This window comes from Ailuropoda melanoleuca, chromosome 14 (genome assembly GCF_002007445.2).
Source record: "Ailuropoda melanoleuca isolate Jingjing chromosome 14, ASM200744v2, whole genome shotgun sequence".
NCBI lineage: Eukaryota > Metazoa > Chordata > Mammalia > Carnivora > Ursidae > Ailuropoda > Ailuropoda melanoleuca.
In genome coordinates this window covers 85,512,434-85,533,435 of record NC_048231.1, presented here as the reverse complement: position 1 = coordinate 85,533,435, position 21,002 = coordinate 85,512,434, and the positions used below count along the sequence as shown (strand labels likewise).

The window sequence follows — 21,002 nt, the reverse complement described above, 5'->3', positions numbered from 1 at the left end:
TATATTTCAGGAGTCAAAGAATAAATATCAACATTTATAGCAGATGGCTCTGGAATATCCTTATTTGGAGATTTTTTAAAAATTATGCTAAAATAGACATAACATAAAATTTATCTTTTTAACCATTTTTAAGTGTACAGTTCAGTAACATTAAGTACATTCATGTTGTGCAACCATCATATCTAGCCCCAGAACTTTTTTCATCCTCCAAATCTGAAACTTGATGCCAATTAAGCAATTATTCCCCATACCCCTATTTTCCTAGCCAATGGCAACCATCATTCTACTCTGTCTCTATGAATTTGACTACTCTATGTACCTCATATAAATGGAATTATACACTACTTGTACTCTCTTGACAGGCTTATTTCACAAAGCATAAGTCTTCAAGTTTCACCCACGTGGTAGCATGTGTCAGAATGTCCCTCCTTTTTAAAGCTGTGTAATATTCCACTGTATGCATAGACCACATTTTGTTTATTCATTCATCTGTTGATGCATCCTTGGGTTGCTTTCATCTTTTGGCTATTGTGAATAATGCTGCTATGAACATAGGTATCCAAATATCTGTTCAAGTCCCTGCTTTCGATTTGTTTGGAGAGTGGATTTTCCGATCATTTGGTCATCTATGTTTAATTTTTAGAGGAACCACCATCTTGTTTTCTGCAGTGGCTGCATTAGTTTGCATTCCCACTAGTCACTCACAAGGGTTCCAATCTCTCCAGGGTCTTGGCGATCTTCAACATATTTTTTTTTAAGATTTTATTTATTTATTTGACAGAGAGAGAGACAGCCAGCAAGAGAGGGAACACAAGCAGGGGGAGTGGGAGAGGAAGAAGCAGGCTTCTTGCTGAGCAGGGAGCCTGATGTGGGACTCGATCCCAGAATGCCGGGATCACGCCCTGAGCCAAAGGCAGACGCTTAACGACTGTGCCACCCAGGTGCCCCTCAACATATTTTTTTTTCTTCTCCAGATGGAATGATTATGATTGAGAAAGACAGGAAGATCTAGGTGACCTTTAAAACCCTACCTTTCTTGTCACCTGTGATGCATTGCCTGCAAGAAAGAGCTTACTGAGTAGTTCTCTACTTACCCCAAAGAGTTAATAAAACTTCTATTAATATGTGGCTTTCTCGTAGAGAACAGATTACATGCCCAACTTAATCTTTCAGTACTCCTAGCCATATATCGTTCAATGCATATGCATCCCCAGTTCTATCGATACTGTGAGAATGCAGTATCTGGAGGAGGGAGAGAGCATTACATTTATTTGGTATTGGTGTGTTCAAATGGAAATTAAAATGAAGGGTCTTGTCTTGGGTTAATTCCCCCCAAACAGACCCTGACATGAAGATCTGAAGAAAGTGATTTATTATGAAATGCTCCCAGGCGAGACCATTAGGGGAATGCGGGAAGAGGGGAAGAGAAAGGAGGTAAGCCAAGCAAGGGTAGCATGTCTAGGGTGCAATATTGTCGAGAACTGTCTCTCCTCAGAGTTACTTTGGCTCAGTCCTGCACAGGAACTCTAGCGGTAAGTCGGGTTACACCACAGAGTTGTCCCAGTCAGGGGCAAAAGGGCCAGAGGATTCCACAGCTATTGCTGAGGTGCGATCAGGGATTTCCAGCTCTCCTGTGCCTGCAGGCAAAGTGGGTTCTGGCAGCCTGAGGCAGCCCCCCCAACAAAAAGTTGTAGTTTTTGGCTGTTGGGATTGCAGCCATACAGCGCGTGTGCATGAAAATGGTAGAAGGGTCCAAGCGGATATAGCAGAGCAGTGCAGTCTCGGCCACAGATGTCAGAAAGAACAGTATGTATCCTGAGGATAAGAATAGGCAGGGATGGTGGCCGGGCGCCTCTAGTGCCAGCCATTTCATATAAATAACTTGAAGAAAGAACTTTGTATCAAAACTTTATTTATTAAACAAAAAATGCACCATTGGAATAACATTTCTATAAAAAATGAATATGAGACTGTTCTACAGTGATTACAAAACCCCTTTTTCCTCGCGTGGTAGTATACAAGATCGTGTGTAGAAACAGTCATTGTTTTACTGTAAGCAAGTATCCTTTCTCATAGAACAAGATTTACACTTAAATATTGCAATCACTAGTCTAATTTGGTTAACAATGCTAGAGTCTTGACAATTTAAAGAAACTCTTTGTAGGCTCAAAATACCTTTTTTTTTTTTAAAGGTGTTTTGTAGCAACAAAAAATTTCTTTTTCCACTAAGGCTAGTTAAAGCTGTAGTATACCCATTTCTACCAAATAAACCTACCACTAGCACATTAACAATTTGAATTGCAAAGCCCTTTGAGAGAATGAGTAGCATTGATCTGCAAAATGCTAGCAGAATATTTCAGATTTGGTGTTATCTTGTTTGAATGACCCTGGAAAGGGAGAAGGTGGTAATGATGAGGCTTTGCCTGGACGTATCCTCATACTCAGCAATGGACAATTCATTTCCAAAGTGGTCCCTCTGAGATATGGAACACTGCAGCTTTAATAGCCATATCTAGATTCCCAACCAGATCTCCCTTTTTATCATAAATTATCCAAAAAGAAGCCACTCTAAATAATAAATTAAATATTACTTATAAAAAGTACACCCCAGACCCACCCACCCATCCCCCAAACAAGCTGACAATTCACCAAGGTCAGAATTGTCAGGTTTACCCTACAATAATAAAAAACAGCCTTTCTCCTCCTCTCCAACATTCCTTTCTTGCATCTGAAAATAACACTTTCAGCACACAGTGAGATCCCTTGGCCCATGCATCTGTGACATCTTGCAGAATTTTGCTGTTGCTCTCCAGCCAACAAAAAATTATAGGATGACAATGTACAAAGGCTCTCTACTGAGAGCAGGAGAAGAAGTCCTTCAGGGAGTGCAGCCAGAAGTTGCTAAGTGAACGTTACCCAACGGCGGCAATGCAGAGCCCAGAAGTAATATTTATTTGCTGATATGGGCATGGTATTGGTTTCTTATGTAACCTCACTGACCAGGAAATACTCAGGCATTTCTTTTCATCATTACCTTTTGGAAGCAGGTATTTGGATAGCAAATTACACTGAGGTAGGGGAATGCGAATTCTTCATTGGAATGGAATAGCACACAAAATACTTGTGATTTTCTAAGTATCTAATGTAATTTAAAACAGTGGAATCATGTGAAAAGCTCTTCTGTGCAATATTTAAGTGATTTCTGAAAGTCATGAGAGAAATAGACATCATGAGTAAAATGTTGCTTTGAAAGTAATTTTAAAGAGAGAGAGAGGGCAGATGTGAGTGGATGTGCCTGTTTCCATAGCTCTACTAGGTTATGGGCTCTGTATTGTATATATGATTAGGAACAGGCGAGGGGTGCTAGCCTCTGGCCTTCAGGACAGTCTGTGATTGTATGATGTAAACTAGTTGATTGAGGGAGGGAAAGCAACCTTGTTTCACATCTATTTGAAAATTTAGATGATTGTGTTTTCTCTAAACACACCTAAAACTAGGGAATTTTTTCTATTTGTCTCTCTCTTGGGGACTAGAGATGGAAATTACAGAACCACAGACGTCTGAGTCTGGGATACAATTTCATCTGAAATGGTAAGGTGATTTCTTTAGAGGTGATATTTTTTGTTGGAGTTACCGTCCAGCTGCCATATGAAACCCTCTACTAAATTTAGAGAAGACTTTAGATGTTTCTCTAAACAAAGTCAACAGACAGATGTATCAAAAGGGTGGATAAGAATGAGCAACCATCTTCAAACACAGAATATGAAAGGTTTCCAGAAAAACCTATACTTAGAGATTCTTTATGGGAAAAGCCATGAGTGCCGAACTTTAAAGTTTCCAAATATTGATGGAATGACACACTAATGCTGGGCAACTCTCCTTTTGCAGCTCCCGCTGAGGCAGAGGACCAAACATACGTATTTCAAGCACCCCTTATTTTGAAGAGAACAATGTTATGTATCCCTATGGGAAATGTCAGTAAATTCACCTCTTATATCCCTGGCTTGATCTGTTTCTCTCCTTTCCCCCCCTCCCGGATTGTTCAATTGAGTGTGCATTTGATAATATCCAAATGTGAAGTTCCATTGTTTAAATATTCTAGAAACTTATAGCACTATTCAACAAAGAGGTAGCTATGACTCTTTCTTTTCTTTTTCTTTTTTAACTGAATATGAGTCACTAAGAAATAGTTAACTCTGGCTAGAGCATCCTCCAAATATGCCTTATGCATTTTGAACTATCTGCATTTTTGGGAGTTTAACAAATGCAAAGATTTCTAGAGGAAAGAAAAATAGCTTTCTCATCGGTATGGAATACAAAAGAAAAATACCAAACTTTTTCAAGAGGAGGCTCTTGCCTGACAGTTCAGCCCTGTGCAGGGGAGGCCTGAGCATGCCCTGCCAAGTTTTATTTTCTTCTTTTTCAGGGAGAAATGAGTCCTGGTGGCAGAGCTGCTGGTCGGCTGTCAAGCATCGCCCTGTGGGAGTCAGAGAGATTTATGAGCTTAAAGAGCCCTGTATGCTATGAACTAGGCTCTGAGTAGGAACAAAATAGAGGCTATCTTGCAGTCTTCACAGATTGCTTCTTGTCAAGAGATCAGAAGACTGGGAAATTAAAAAGTTACCTGAAAACTTGAGCAGGCAGTTATTTACATACGTGAACTCTTTGAGAGAGTGGGGAGCAGAGCTTTACAAAAGTTGTGGCAAAGCCACTGCATATTAAAATCATTGCGTAAAGCACATGAGAGAGTCTCTTGAGAGAATTTAAATGGATTCTACTATATCTTCAAGGCATGAAGCGAAGACTTATTAGCATTACCGATTACTAAAATAAACCATTGTATTTCTTTAATGAAGATAGCTTCAAGAGCATGCACCAGAAATGTACCTCTCGCTGAAAACAAATAATGCATATTTTCATGTAGTTTTAAAAATTTTTATTTGTTAAGGTCAGTGACTTTGACTAGAGTCATTGAGAATTTTTTGAAGAATGCTAGTTCTCTTGATTGTCCAGATACAGTCTATAGATTGAAGTTGTGACTCAATCTGAAATTTGAGATTTGTAGCCCATGCCGAACACAGCACTAAGGATGACATTCCTTGGATAACGAATATCATCTGAGAATGTTCCTTGTTTATTAGTATTAGAAATGGGGGGGGGATTCTAAGACCTCGAGAGGGTAAAGCCAGCCTAATGAACATTTTCCGAAGTAATGAATCATTTCTGCAAGATTCAGCATTATGTTAGGAAATGCCTTGTTCCTGGTCAGTGGAGGGTTGTCTATCTAAGTGCCCAGATTTTGAAGAAGAGTAATCTTCCCCATAGAATAACGTCACACAGCTCTTTAGAAGAACTTAAGAAAATCTTAGTAAATTGAATAAGCACTCTTGTTGAAGGAACAATTTCACAAATGGACCGGACTTTCTAGTGAACCATTTGAACAAGCCCTCTCTTTGACATCAGATTTCCTTCCCGACATAAAACTGTAAAAAAATAATCTGAATTATTACTTCTGTTACAGTGCCATTTTGCTCAAAATATTTTATTCAGGGATTCATATATAATTACCCACCTAATAAAAGGAGCTATTAGGTTGTAAAGATCCTATCCCTTCCATGCTCTTTTAAAATTATGACCTACTCAAGCTTGAAATCAAAGACAGAGCTGAAAGGAATAATTCAGCTGAAACTCTCTTATTGGGTTTTCAAGTCGCCTAACTGATAAATATGCAAACTAGCTCCCTTTTGGCAATTCAGCTGCATAAACAGGGATTAACTCCAAATGCAGCTGAAAATTCAGAAACTAAAAGGGCGCACACAAAATGTTCTTAATTTCACCTAGTTCCAAGCTGTAGATAAACATGGTGTTAGAAGTTTAAAATTCTAGTTCACAATGAAGATGCAGCTCTGAAAAGCATCCACTAGATTTATAACGTGTCAGAAGTATCAAGTGGCACCTTCCCCTCTGTTCCTCTCTGACTCTGGCAGGAATAGTGTAGAAGGTTCCCTTGACAACAGGGCCTGCTGGTCGCCACTGACCAATACTGCCCCCTCTAAGTCAGTGAGGAGCCTATTGGCGGAAGTGACATCACTCAAGAGCAGGTACTGTTTGAAACTGCCTTCCATTTTCCTTCCCTTCCTCAGGGCCTGTTCTCAGGGAGTCTGCCATTTCCACAGAGGGTGGCAGGGACATTGGTCAGGAGGCCAAGCGATGTGTGGAGCTGGCCACCTCGCCCAAGACTGGCTGCCAAGGAGAACTCAGGGAGGGACAGGACGAAGTGGGGGAGCTCTTCTGGCCAGACTTCTGAGGAAGGTGGCCGTGGTGAAGCTTTGAAATGTCATCACAGTGTGATATGGCACAAAAGCCACCCAAATTGAAAAGTGTCCTATTACAAGCTTAAGCGCATAATTACCGTGTGTCTGAGAAGATTGCATATTGTATCCTCTTTCAGGAAACGGATTGCTGCTGGCAGGATGCCACTAGTTGCAGCTTTTTATGTTCCTGTTCTCCAGACATAAATATTAACCAATAGTGGATTTACAAATACTTGCTAAAATGGGTGAATTTTACAGCCACTGGCTAATACCCACCACTTGTGCAAGATGAATGTCTGAGTTACAAAACAAGCATTCGCTGCCTTTTGTTTGTTTACTTATTTACTTTTTGTGCTGTCAAGAAAACATCCAATCCTTTGGTGCTATGTAGTGAGAGAATTTCCATGGGTGCTTTGTACTTTGAAGTTGAAAACAAAATACTGAGCTGGCACTGATTTGCCATGGCATGGTACAGGCTCCGATAATGCACTTGCATTTTGTAAGACTAGACCTACACAGAAAGGAAATGACAGGCCTCGATGAAGGAAAACCGAAGCCTTAGTTATGACAGAGTGGTCACTGCAGTGGCAAAGACCCCAGACTAGGCTAGCAGCTTCAGCTTTGACATTGCAGTGAGGATATATCTTTGCTTTTGTTTAGGGACCCCGTAGTAATCATTGTGAAATTCCTGATGCCTATGAAAGAAGGGACGCTTATTCCTTCTGAACTGCGTGGTCCATAACTGAGTGGTCCTGATGGTTGACCTGTACACTGGTTAAGAGTTCTTGGACACAGGTGTGCTGTTTACGGGTAATTGGTATGCTGCAAAGTTTCCGGAAAATACACCTCATCGATTGGGTAAGATGTGTTAAAAGGCCGAGCCTGTGATGGCATTAAGTTGCTTCATTAGCCCTTCCAAGCTTGCCATTTGTTCACTCAAATCATCCTGTTCATACACCTGCAGAAAGAACGAGAACAAAGAATTAGGACAGGTGAATATCGATACCTCCTTTTACGAAGGCAGTGGCCACATCTAGTTGGTCTACTTTGTATTACCAAGCATGACACAGTGGCCCACAGCCATAGCAAGAGGCTGGGCTCAGAGTATAATCATCGAATGAAGATGCTGGTAATAAAAGAGGTGGTGACGAGAGGAATGATTGCATCGTGTTTCATTAACTTCAATCCTGTGTGGAGGAAAAAGCTTTGAAGTTTAAAAAATAAATAAATAAATAAATAAAATTTAAAAATCTCATTTCCCATCAAGTTCTACCAGCGCAGAACTGTGTGGTCTCGGATAAGTTAACTAGCCTTTCTGATGCACAGCTCTCCTCAGCTATCAAATGACAGTGATCGTCTATTTCATAGGCTATTCTAAGTATCGTGTGGCCTGCTTAGTGACTATCACAGTGGCCAGCACATGGTGCATATTCAATATGTTACTCCTTTCCCCTTTCCTGGGGGTCACCCAGCAGGATCTGAACAGAATGCACATCACCATGTTCCTTTTTTCCATAACACTACATAGGTACATTTTGGTGTGGGAGTTTCATGGGCTTTGCCTTGACCAATGAAAGGTCTGAGGGTAATGACTTGACTTTGTGTGTGGAAACAAAATTCTCACCCCAAACCAGAACTGCCTGTATGCACAGTTGTAAAGGCAATCTTCTAGCACATTTGATTGGTGGGTACAATGAAGAGTTGAACTGAGGAAGTCTTGGAAGTCACGAGGATCGGGTCATTAGTAATACTGGATCATTAGTTATCACAGAGACCCTCATTGCTGGCTCAGGAATTCTGATGCAGTTAAGCATAAGATGGTTAGAATCTCTCTCTCTCTCTCTCTCTTTTTAAAGCTCTCCAAGTAATTTTGATGGCTAGCTAGTGGGGGAAATAAGGCTGTGGCATTGATTTGAATCCCAGTTCTTTCATATACTTGCTCTTTTTGAGTCTGTCTCCTTATGTGTCAGATGGGAATAACAAGCTTGCCTCATTGAGTAGCTGGGAGGATTCAATAAGTCAGTGTTGATGGGTATTACCTACCCAATAAATGTTAGTTCTTTTCTTTTCTCAACATACCCTTTATTTTGACTAATATAGACCTGTTCTACTTGATTATTCTTGGCCGTTAATTTGATTAAGTTATTGAAACAATGAGGCCTGAGTCATGATTTCTAGCTCTGTGTAGGATGGAAAGCATTACTCACTACCTGGTCAGAATGTGTATCTAATCCTGCCAAATAAATACCGTAGATCCCAAGAGCACACACTGGAGATTATATGGGGGATGGGCACTAACTCACTCTAGCCACTAAGGAAACAGCTCAGAATGCATAGTATTAAATATGTTGAAAATGGTAACTTCTTATAGAAATCTCAGCATACCAGTGAATGGTCATATAGCACATAAAATCCAGATCTTAATGGGGATTGACGAGTAGCCAATTTGGCTCAAAAGACTGGTCTACATATGAAGGCAGAGCTCGAAGGGAAGTGATCAGTTGGTAACTCATTTCCTAAACATTGTTTGGGGTATTTTTCTTGAATTATCTAGATACCATTGTCCAACACAGCAACCTCTAGCAACATGCGGCCACTGGATTTCTGAAATGTGCCTAGTCTGAACTGAAATACGTTATTTATATAAAATACACAACAGATTCTGAACACTTAGTACAAAAATGTAAAATATCTTTTTGACAATTTTTTATATTTATTGCATGTTGAAATGATAACGTTTTGGAAATATTGGGTTAGAGGAAAGATAGTATTAAAATAATCTCATTTATTTTTACATCTTTTAATGTGGCTTCTAGGAAATTTAAAATTACACATGTAGTTCACATAATATTTCTATAGACGGTGCTGATCTAGTTCATTGGCCTTAATTCTGTATATCCTTTAATGTATAATCTTACTGCTTTTAATATTATAGCTTTGGCTGTCACTCTTTAGAATCAACCTTAAATGCAAATATGGGCCACCTGACATAATTCCTTATGAGATGAGACGTATTACATAAATTTAGGAATTTGACCTGATTTGAGATACAGCCAACAACCCTGAGACCAAACAAATATTGCTCTAACTAGCCGAATCCTGACAAAGTAGTGCAATACATTCCTATAAATTTCAATCTTTTAAAAGTATACACAAAGTATATTAATCATATGACATACTCCTGCCAAAGTTCATACACAAACACATATCCAGATTCCTTGGTTTCCATGTCACTAAAATATCTTATTGCTTGCAGTACCAAAAATGATAAAGTAAAAAAAAAATTTATTGTTTATTCAAATGAGATGATTCTAACTTTTTTTCTCATCTTTCCCCCCCTTCCACTGTGATTTTTCAAGGTAAATGTTATGCTAGTTCCTTGCTCTCCTTTTAAATGCTTTTTCTTGAATTATATTCAGAAACACTCCAGAGTTTTCTAAATCTCTGTCTTTAGGCAATATCTTTTCACATCTCCTTTATAATGCATTTTGGGGAGAACTCTTTTGCTCTCAAAATTTAGATTTTTTTTTTGGTCTCCATTGATTTTTTTTTTTCTGAGTTTTCTAATTTGATCACATTTTAGCTTCTTCCTCTAGTTGGCGAACATTTTCTCTCAAACAACCAAATTTTCTCCTCTTACTTTCTTCTCTTTTTTCTTCTTAAACTCCTTCCTTCATTTCTTCATTGTGTATTTTCTTCTTCTCAATTCTATATTTCTAGGCTACTGTATGATTTTAGAAGTGACACATCTGATAACTTCAGAAAAGTTTTCAGAGGATAGCTTTTTGTTACTACCTTTTGTTTTAAAGAATCATCATATATGTGGTCAAATGCCAAGGTATTTCTACCCACTGGAAGGAAATACATATATACATCTATAGACATATCTGTATCTATATATATGTGTAGATTTGTAAAGTTACACATTCTTTAGTCATCTGCTTGATTTTTCAGATTGCTTTTTAAGTATAGCAATAGTCACTGCTTCCCCTGACTCAGCATAAATTTCAAAGATGGCCTTACATTGGCTGGATCCTCTGTGGCTTTGTGGCTCTCCTCGGATACTTCAGGGGCTGTCGGCACAGATACAGGAAGCAAAGGAGATCTTGCCTTTCCAGCCAAACCAAGAGAGGCTGTTTTAACATGAGTCTTGGGAAGAGTAGGCCCTGAAATAGAAAACACAGAGTGATGAAAGGAATGTATAAAACATTCCGGGGAACAATCTCTCAAGCGTGCAAGCCAGCTCCAGTGGGTTGGCATTGATTTTAGGTTATTGTTCATTCTGTAGTATAGAGATGAATTATGACACAATGAATGGGCTCATTTTATTTCTATTGAATGGAAGACAGATTCTGATTAGGCCTCTCTAGATGAAGCCCCACCAGTCATACGTAATTTCAAGTGGATTCCAAATCACACTGTGAAAGGTTGCCCGGGAGCTCCGGACTGTTCATCGCACCCTACAAAGTGTCAGTGGAACTCATTTGGTGCCTGTCCCAGCTTTGGGCCAGAAAACCCTGTGCTAGCTTGCCTAAATAAAGCCTAGATTGTTTAACAGTACCAAGGAATATCTGTGCAATTAAAAGTGATTGATGGTCACTCTTGATCTATAAATGACTATTAGATGTTACAGTAAAAGAAAGTCCTACTGACTAAACTCATAGAATCTCATTACTAATTCTCTTCTGGGAAAAAAAAAAAAAGATATTATTCTGTCCTGATCAGTATAGCTTCTCTCAATAAAAAAAAATCATTTGTGGGAATTGCTGAGTTTCTACTAGATGACATTTCTGTCTGTTATAAACAATGGCTACCTTTTCTTTTTGGGTCTGAAATTTGCCTTATAAATCCTGCTTAGCTTATAGCAGTAATATAATTTGTCCTTATAGTCTAAAATAAAGGGTTTATGAAGGCTTATTGAATCAGCTAGTATACCTCGCATACCTAAGGACTTTGTTGTCATTCTTAGCTTTGAATTAACCACAGGTATTGAATTAAACCATGGAAAGAAGTTTGTCTGAGTTCTTTTGTATCATTAACCATGACATTTGTGTTCTAATGATCCTAATGGTCTATTAATATGCATTTTGGGAAAACTTTTGTTTTGATCATACTTTGATAAATATAATTCTAGTTAATAAAAGTCAAAGGTTATTTTCCAAAGAAATTGTGGGCATCTGCTTATTGGGAAAAAATAATGCGAACAGTCTAAGAGGCCAGCAATTGGGTATATGCTAGACAAAATAATGATAAATCATAACATAGCACCTTTTCTAATACTTTCATATATATATGGCCTAGCATGAATTCCTTCATACTTATATTCTTTCACTCTTAAACTTCAGGGATCAAAAGTTTGCAGTTGGAGTGATTTATCACTAGAGGGTGATCTTAAGTTTTTGGTAGCTCAGATGAAAAGAAATATAGAAACAGGAGGAATGTGAATCATTTTTTTTAAGAGAGGAAATAATATTTACTGAGTATCTACTAAGCTCCAGACCTCTGGTAAGTACTTTATGTCATTTTAGGCCAAAAAACATAGTGGGGAAGAATTTGGGATTTAGCAGTCCAGTCTACATCCAGATCCTGGAAAGCTCAGCTATGTACTAGCCATGTAATCCCTTGGTCAACTGACTTAACTTCCTTTGCCTGTTTCTTCTTCTCTAATATGGGAATGATAATTTGTGAGGATTAAATAAGATTATATAATTAAAGTGGCTGATCCCTATAACTTGTTCAAAGAGGGCAAACTAATAATATTTAATTGTCAAAATAATATGTGAATTTTCAGTTCACATATGAGGATGTTAAAGTGGAGAGAAGAAACAAAGTAACTTACCCGAGTTCACACATTTAGGAAAGGGCAGGCAGTTTTGCACCAAGATCTGTTTAAGGCCACTGAGCAAATTAAGGGTTTATCATTAATATGTTGATCTAGCCCATCCAATTTAAATTAGCTTTTTGAAGAAGCAATGTAAAAGAACGTGAATCTAGTTCAAAGACTATAAGTAACCTCAGGGTAGAGACTATTTATTATATTGTTCTGTATTTTCTCACGGTTGAATTGGGTTTTAACATAAAGGGGAAAACAACATTCTAATAAACTCTAACATTGATTTAAACTACTTTTATTACAATGTTATTTAAATATATGCAAGCATAATACATGGCATAGCTTTTATAAACTTGTAATTCTTATACTATGCTATAAAACCAAAACACATTTAAAATTAAATAGCAAAGTCCTATAAAAAATAGCACAATTTGAATTTACATCATTAATTTAATATGACGAATGAGTTGGTTTGGCTAAACCAAAACAGCCATTTAAATGTGTACTGACTGCTATGGCACAAGTCATTTTGGGTTTGTCTTATACGCTCAGTTTAGGACTACCAATTTCCTCTGGTTGAATAAGAGGATAACCTTCTTTCTTCTGGAGAAGGTAATGCCAGATGCTCTCCATTGGATGTGAACAAACTCTTTGTATATTAAGTCTACCTCTATCATTTCCTCTTTAGCTTCTGACTATAAATGCAATGTTCCTGGAGCTAACTTAGCTTTAAATTAAAATACAAAGGCAAGAACGAAAACCCCTGGCAAAGTGATGCTATAAAATGGCTCTCCAGATGCTCTAATATGTATAATTCACATTAATACTGTAGATAATTATTTAAGTGAAAGCACAAAGTTTAATGAGGAATTTTCATAGAGGACTGGTGAACCTTGAGAATCTATCTATTGAACCCCTAGTTTGAATTACATTTCCTGAATTATGCTTATCTTCCCTTCTAGAATGTTCACCATGTTCTGCTTAAACCTGAGTTTAGCTTTATTGCCATAGAAAGCTGCTTCTCTTAGAACATTCCATGAGCCACCTCTTCCTTCCCTATATTTAACAGAGTAGGTACATTTTAAAAAACTAACACAGATTTCTGTACATGTCTTTTTGCTACAATTTTGACTTAGGTATTCTTGTTTATGAAATTTGTTTTATTTATTTTAAAAATTTTTAGCTTTAAAATTTTTATTATATATATATTTAAAGATTTATTTATTTATTTGAGAGAGAGAGAGAGCATGAGAGGGAGAGGCGGAGGAAGAGGGAGACAGAATCTCAAGCAGACTCTGCACTGAACCCAACAGGGGCTCGATCTCATGACCCTGACTTGAGCCGAAACTAAGAGTTGGACTCTCAACCAACTGTGCCACTCAGGCTTCCCCAGCTGTAAAATTTTTAATAAACTAAACTATGTGTGAAAAATTTACAATTTGACTCTTAAGAACATGCAGTGTATATCTAATGCATATTGCCAATCAATTCACTTTAACATAGAATCTACAGAGAATGGCACAAGAAGTCAAGGACAAAGGCAGAGCTTATTATGTAGGAAATTCAAACAAGCGGGGCCTTGTTTGACAATTGTATTTTACAATTTATTAGACTGTTTTGCAAAATTCCCCAATATTTATTTGACTACCTTTTTTGTAGTTTCGCATGTGGAAAAGTTATAGTTCTCACTATAAAAGTATATTTTAATGGTGTATTTTCTGTCCTGGATCCTAACCACTTGGGCAGATCCACAGTGTATTATACTGCATCTAAAATACTTACAGCATTACAATATGATGCGAGTACGCCTAGAGAGTACCATAACTCAGACCTATTAGAAAGAAGATCATTATAATTGATTTTCTCTAGTGTCTAGGCAGCAGTTATACATTCAGAACCTACTGAGTGTTGAACAATATATAAGACACTGCATTTTACAAAAGGAACTAAAGACATTGTCTCGGCTTCAAAGACCACATAGAGTGTTTAAACCTCAAGTGACTGCCTTTTCTCAAGTAATATTCACAGATTCAAAGAAATTCAGAATGCTGTCCCCTCGAGGGTTCTTGGGTTCATCTAGTGACCATCCCTTTATTTTGCTGAAGAGAACACCAAGGTCCCTGGAGACCAAAGGATCAAGGTCAAATTAATTTCAATAAAATTCCAGTATAGGTGAAGAATTTGAACAGTTTTTAGAGTTCATTATTAGCAGGATTTGTCTGATGTACTTTATGGCCTTAAATATTTTTCTTTCCTTTCCCTGGATGGGGAATTAAGAAAAGACTATGAAGGACATTTCCCAGCAGAGATTTACCAATAGCCAAAAAGATAACTTTGGTCTCAAAACTGCCCTTTAGTAAAGGGGAGCAGATGTAAAACAAAGACTTCTATGAAAACATGCTGTATTCATAGGCTGATGGCCATGCTCTTGGGTGGACATTAACTCTGCTCCTATGCTGTTTGTGTTTGGGTAGATTCAGCATTTTCTACTCTGAACCACCCATGTTTCAAGCCTGGACCCTGGTGAACCTTGGGTCCTTACAAGCTCCCCAAGCTGAGCTTCTCTCCTTATGTACTTGTAGTTCACCATGTGTTAGTGGTTCCCATCTGGATATTCTAGTCTGCATCCCCATCCTTCCACAGGCCCATGAGACGTGCCTTTAATCCTTCACCTTGTGCTGGAGACCTTACCAGTGGCTTGCCCCAGTGGTTAAATTCTGAATCCATTTTCTACGCCATTCAAACCAAGCAAACATCTTTATATAAAGTCACCAGTCTCATGGCATGAGCTGTGCTCAGGTGAGAAAGCAGTGTAATCGTTTAGCATTCATATTAGCAAGTGACAGCTAGGAGCTCAGTCCGATCTGAAGAGGACGCTGGGAACCGTCTTGCTGCCTCTCACCTACTGAGGAATTGTGATTGTTGGGGCACCATTTATTTTGAGTCCTTTCCTTCATATTGAACCTTCCTAGATTTCAGTAATGGGGTGGGGGTGGGGGTCATTGACACATTTCTTCTGCTGCTATTTGGCCTTTTCTATACTGCTCTCAAAAACCAGTTTAAAAGCCAACTTTGTTCTTACAGCCCTGGTCCCCCCTATTCTCTGTATACTCATTCCTCTTCATGGCCGCCTCAAGGCTCGGTAGGCTTTGTTGTGCCCAGTGGTGTTTTGACACACTTAAAGAGAACCACAATCTTACCTTCCCAAAGAACTAATGGAAACAGTAAGAATTAGATAAAAACATTTACATCAGGGTATTAAACTTCTGTTCTTCAATGTTGAGCAATGATAGAGTTTTTGAGAGTTTTCCCTATTTTTTGTAGACCAAAGGAGTAACCAACAGAGAAGTCTTTGTATTTATTTCATTGCTTTGGAGAACTGAACTTCTATTGATAATTGGTCTAAACACAAAAAAAATTTTCAATGAAACTTCTACAAGTTTTATCAGAGCAATATATCAAAGCAAAAGCAAATGAAAGACAAAAGTTAAAAGAATTCTTTTCATGGCTCTCAGCCATTAATTTAATATAATCTTAACCTGGCAGTCAAGATCCTCTGTGATCACCCCCAAATATGAAGAACGACTTTCAGATGTGAACACGAACAGCCGTGTCACTTTCAGAGAGGATGTGAGCAAAGCTCAGCAAGTGATAAGAGTGTTGGCACTGGGAGGGGGGGTCTGAAAAACTGTCTCTCTGCAGACAGGCCTTTGAGAGATGAGGGGTTTCCCAATCCTGAGGACCAGGCTGGTCTTCATGACAAAAGGTTTCTGATTTCCTGTATTATTTCCTTTTTTCCCCCATGAGTAAAATATGTATGATCTACATAATAAATTCCAAGCACAGAGTGTGTATTCAAATAAATATCTAAATACTGAGGAAGAGGCCTAACCTGGGACTTAGGAGACCCAGTCATATAGTTTTGTAACCTTGGCTCAACAGCCTACCTTCTTTGGGTTTCGATTTCTTTATAGCTGTAAAGGTCAAACAATTTAATCTTTAAGCTATTAACTATAACATTATACAAGGAAGGAGAATATGGCTACTCTACCCATATTGAACTTTACATTTGGATTTCTTTGCTCTCCCTAAGATACAGGAAGCACTAGTTAATCCATGGTAAAAAAAATGAATCCAAAGAAATCTCTAGCAAGTAAATCCTTAAAATCCAATTACAGTAACTTATGAGTTACAGTGGTATTTTCTAGAAAAAAAATGCCCTATCATTTTGTCTTAAAGTTATTAATGAAAAGCATAACAATTATGGTTGTTTTGCTTTCTTATTTCAAACTAACAATAGACAGTTCAACTAAAAATAGGCAGTGTTGCATTACAGCAAGTTTACATTATCCATGATTAATTGAAAAATTTAAATTTACAAATGCGCCATCTGAAACCACTATAGATTTCCCCCTGCCCGGGGTGCGTGTTGAAGAAGTGTTTCAGGAGACCCTTAGGTAGAACACGTGATGCTGATATGCTAAATAAATGGGTCTACACCGACGCACAACTAATTAAGTGAGCACTGCTTTGGTTTTAATGTTACTCTCCTCAGCAGGACCCACTGAGGGGATAAAATACGAATTATGCTGAAGATCTGAGATGGCCCCGCCGTGTGCGTCAGGTGTAGCTAAGCGGCCTCGGCAGGAATTTACTGTTTTAAGCTTTATTTTCACAGTACAGTTATTAAACATTTCATTTGCTCCTTAGGTACATAATGTTTGACTGCCAGGTGCAAACTCCTGCTAGCATCTCTCTGCAGACGGTTCTCCCAAGTAAAGTGATTCTTGGTGAAAATGCTGGAATAGGGCTGCAGCAAGCCTGGAGTGAACGGAGTCCCGCGGGTCAAATCAGAGGCCAGTGGGTAGCATGATTTTGATTTCAATATTAATTTTCCCATCCTTGCCCACTCTTTCCTATTTCCTACCTCATTTTCCACTTCGTCACCCTTAAGAATACAGATAAAATGGGTAGTTTTGAAGAGGCTTGGGTTCACATCTCCACTTGGTCTCTGACCCGTTCTGACAAATGAAATGGCCTCTCTCGGTCTAGTTTCTGTGTGAACCGTAATATCACTCTAACACGTATTTACTATTAAATAACAACTCTGTGCAGGCTCAGGATGTCTGGGGGGAAATGGAAGTATATAGTTGTACACACTTCTTACACAAAAGAAGCTTTTGAGGCTCTGGAAGAAATAAGAAACATGTACATGGGAAATGTGAAATACTCTCTACCTTTTCATGTTGACCATATATTGAACAAAAAGTGAGTGGCTGTATGTACCTAGATACAACAGCCTCAGGCATTCCTCATGAGTGATCGCATTTGAAGTACTTAAGCTTTAGTATCAATCTTAAAGCATTTAGTCTACTATGTGTATTCTATTTTAAAGGTGAGGAACATACCTCAATGTCACTTCTGGGGACGGAAGCTTTGTGTTCTTTTCCTAAACTTCCCATCTCTCTTCAAAATAAGGGAAACACTGAGGATGTGTTGATGAGGTGACCAACTGGGTTGAAGACATGAGGTCAATATTGTCCCAGGTGGCTTTGAATCCATAAAAATCCTGTATACAGAGGAGGCGTTTATTTTCCATTTATAATGGGTAAGGGAGAGCCTTATGGAAGGATTTACAGGGAGCTAGGTTTGATAAAGAGTCATTCTCCAACGTTTATGTTGGGAAATAATGACTAAGAAGAGGATGGACAAGAAGCCCTCAAGGACAAAAACATTGTCTAATGTGTCTTTTTGTCCTTAGGACCTACATCAGTGCCTAATTCATACAGAGTAGAGCTGACATCATCCTTTGTAGGATTTGTTCCTGGAAACAAGACAACAACATACAGAGGAGGCTGCTGAGACTCTGCACTCATAATTCTGCTTCTTTCTGCTGCTGCTTGATCTAGACACCTTCTGGAGTAAGAAAGGTTTCAGGAAAATCATCAATGATCTTGAGAAATGAATTCACCAAAAGACTTCTAGGTCTCCCCCTTTCTTTGGATGCTTTTTGGAGGTTCCCACATCACGTATTAACAAAACAAAAACTACAAAATCAAAAGTAAACACCCGTGTTGTTTATTGGCCGGCGCCCACAGCACAAGTTAATAGGTCAGCGACTTCCTATGTTCTTTTGCATATAATGTCAAAGTCAAGAGGCCTCTCAGTTAATTTCATGGATATTCCAGGTCACTTTTAGATAGTTTGTTATTAAAGGGACATTTGTGTCCTCCTCCCAAACGATTCTTTTTTTTATAACTTTTACTACTCTACTTGCAACAAGAAGCAGCAGCTTTGAGCTCTTTATTTACATCAATTCATCCATTGAGCTGTTTTGTGCTCATACGAGGAAAATTGTCAATTCTATTTTTTACCGAAACTAGGCTTAAAAACCTTTCTTGTATTACCTCAGTTTTGCTGATATCCTAGTGATCAAACTTCAAAGGAACTATATTCTGAATTCAAAGAAACTGCATGAAGTTTCCATATGGTTTCATGAAAACCTCAGAAAATGCAGAAACAATGCAGAAATCCAACATTAGTCTCATACAACTTTTATAATTATGTACCCCATGTAGAATATCGTCATTCCCAAATTCGTCCACGCTAGTATGCAATAGATTGCATTCATGGGATATTTCACAGGATGTATAAATATAATGATTTTTTCTTTCCAAAAATACATTTATTTTGTCCATATTGGAAATATTTCCTTTTATAAAGACAATTAACCACAGAGGATTCTGTCTTTATAGTATAATCTTGATTATTCAGACCCAGATTTCTTAATATCCTGAGATACCTGATTTTTAAAATCTGGTTTTGTTTTTTAATAGAAGTCATTAAATCTCTTTGTGTCTCTCTCTGTCTTTGTCTCTCTCCCTCTGTCTCTTTCACACACACACACACACACACACACACAGATATTAAGACACTGTGGCCAGAAATATAACTTTCAGATTACATTCTGGGGTTAGTGCACTAGATATTAACCCAATCTGTTCTAACTTCTACAAGTTTACCTTTCAGACTGACCAAAGCACAACATGAATATTATTCATGGCACAAGAGCATTTTAAAAACTTAGAGTAACTTACTTAGTCAATGAGGTGATCATATTAAGTCAATGATCATAAAATCTAAAAATATTTTCAACTATAAGTTAAACACCATCACCACTTCCACCCCAAAGGACATGTGTGCCATTGAGGAAAGTAATTTAAATAAGCATTTCCACTTTCTCCATTGAGAAGCCAACTACTTTTCTGTATTTTGCTGTCATACTTTTAGGGGTTGTCTACACTTGCACATTACCTATTTATTTATTCACCATGGCTCTCTCAGACTCCTGGCTTTTGACCTCACCAATCTATAGAAATGTCAGACATAAAGGTCATAAATACTATCATAATTTTTCAGCCTAATTGGTGTCTGCCTTATAAATCTCTCTACAGGATTTGTTAGTATTAAGTTTTCTCAGTTCTAAGATTCACAGCAATATTCCTGAAACCAGAATGCTTCTTACAATTGATTCTGTACAATTATTATAGTTTTTATTTTTTCCCTTAAAATTATACAACTAAATCAATGAAATACTCTAAAGGCAAAAACATCTTTTTATACCTGCTGAGGTATTTAGGGGTAAAGTGAACTGATGTCTGCAATTTCCTTTGAAATGCATCAAAAATTAAGGTGGATGGATAAATGAATAAATATGAGGCAAAACTATAATTATAAACATGTTAATTATAGAATGTAGGTGGTGGGTACAGGGAAGTTCACTGTACAATTTTTTCTGAGCATTTAATATTTTTATTATAAAATATTGGAAGGAAAAAATGATGGCAACTTTGAATCAAGTAACTATTGTGTTTAAAACTGCCCTTTCCTTGAAATGCTCTCCCTTCTTGGCTTCTGAAAAATTATGCTATCATTGTTCTCCTATCTCTAGTACCTCTTTCTTTACTCCCTCATAAAAGGTAGACTTACCTTAAATTTAATTTTTCAAATTTACTTCTTTTCCTTCAAATTCGTTCTCTGGGAGTTGTCATCTATCTACCATGTGCTAAAGCTTTCACCTCTTTGAAAATGATTCTCTAATCCACTCTTCATTTGTGACTCTCTGTTGAATTCCTTCCATTTCCCCACATCCACTGTCTAGTTCCACTGAGATGTCCCCTCCCTCTTCGGGTTCAACAAACCCTACTCTCTCCGACTGTCCTTTCCTCTCACAGAGTACCTTCTCAGCTCACTTCCCTCTTTGTTTATAGCTATGTTCCTCAAGACACAGGATTCAAACAACTGAGTCACCTTGGACCTCACTTTCTCCTCCATTCTTCATAGCCAATTATTCACTCAATTGCCTGTTTCTTCTTTCGGAAGGTAAGTCCTGCAGCTGTCTCTGCCATCAGTTCTCACTTCCATCAGTCTACATTACACACTTTCCATCTTCATCTCAGTTTGAGATTTGATTCTCCTAAGTCACTAACCTGCCTTTCCCCAGCTTATTATCTTGTGATTACTCTGGGAATCATTCTCTCTAGCAAAAGAGCATTACCTGTAGACTCTGAAAACATGTACTTTCCCATCCCTGGCATTTTCCTCACTCTAGTCCTTCCTGGTACACTTTTGTGATTCTCCAGAAATCAAGGAAAGATGTTTGCCATCATGAAGAACTGGCCGTACATCCTGTCCCTGTACTTTAGTAACTGTGACCTTGCAGATGTTATTCAATTCTCCTATACTCTGGGTCCATTGCGTATAAAATGACATGGTCTACTTTGCAGAGATGGTGTGGGATTACAGATGAGACATGTGCCGAATGGCATTCTTCATAGTCCTTAGTTTATAGCTAT

The 21,002-nt window shown here is 38.0% G+C and overlaps 1 protein-coding gene across 3 annotated transcripts in view; it reads right to left on the bottom strand.

Moving 5' to 3' along the window:
* Nucleotides 1-1,903: 1,903 nt before the first annotated feature.
* DCC (DCC netrin 1 receptor) overlaps nt 1,904-21,002 on the bottom strand; it is a 1,087,479-nt gene continuing 1,068,380 nt past the window's right edge. For all 3 annotated transcript variants that reach the window (XM_034642890.1, XM_034642891.1, XM_034642892.1), the window contains exons 28-29: nt 10,338-10,480; nt 1,904-7,272 (exon numbers count right to left, since the gene is read on the bottom strand). In XM_034642890.1, coding sequence (XP_034498781.1) covers nt 7,183-7,272; nt 10,338-10,480 — 233 coding nt within the window. In that variant the 3' untranslated portion in view covers nt 1,904-7,182. The remainder of the gene's footprint in view (nt 7,273-10,337; nt 10,481-21,002) is intronic.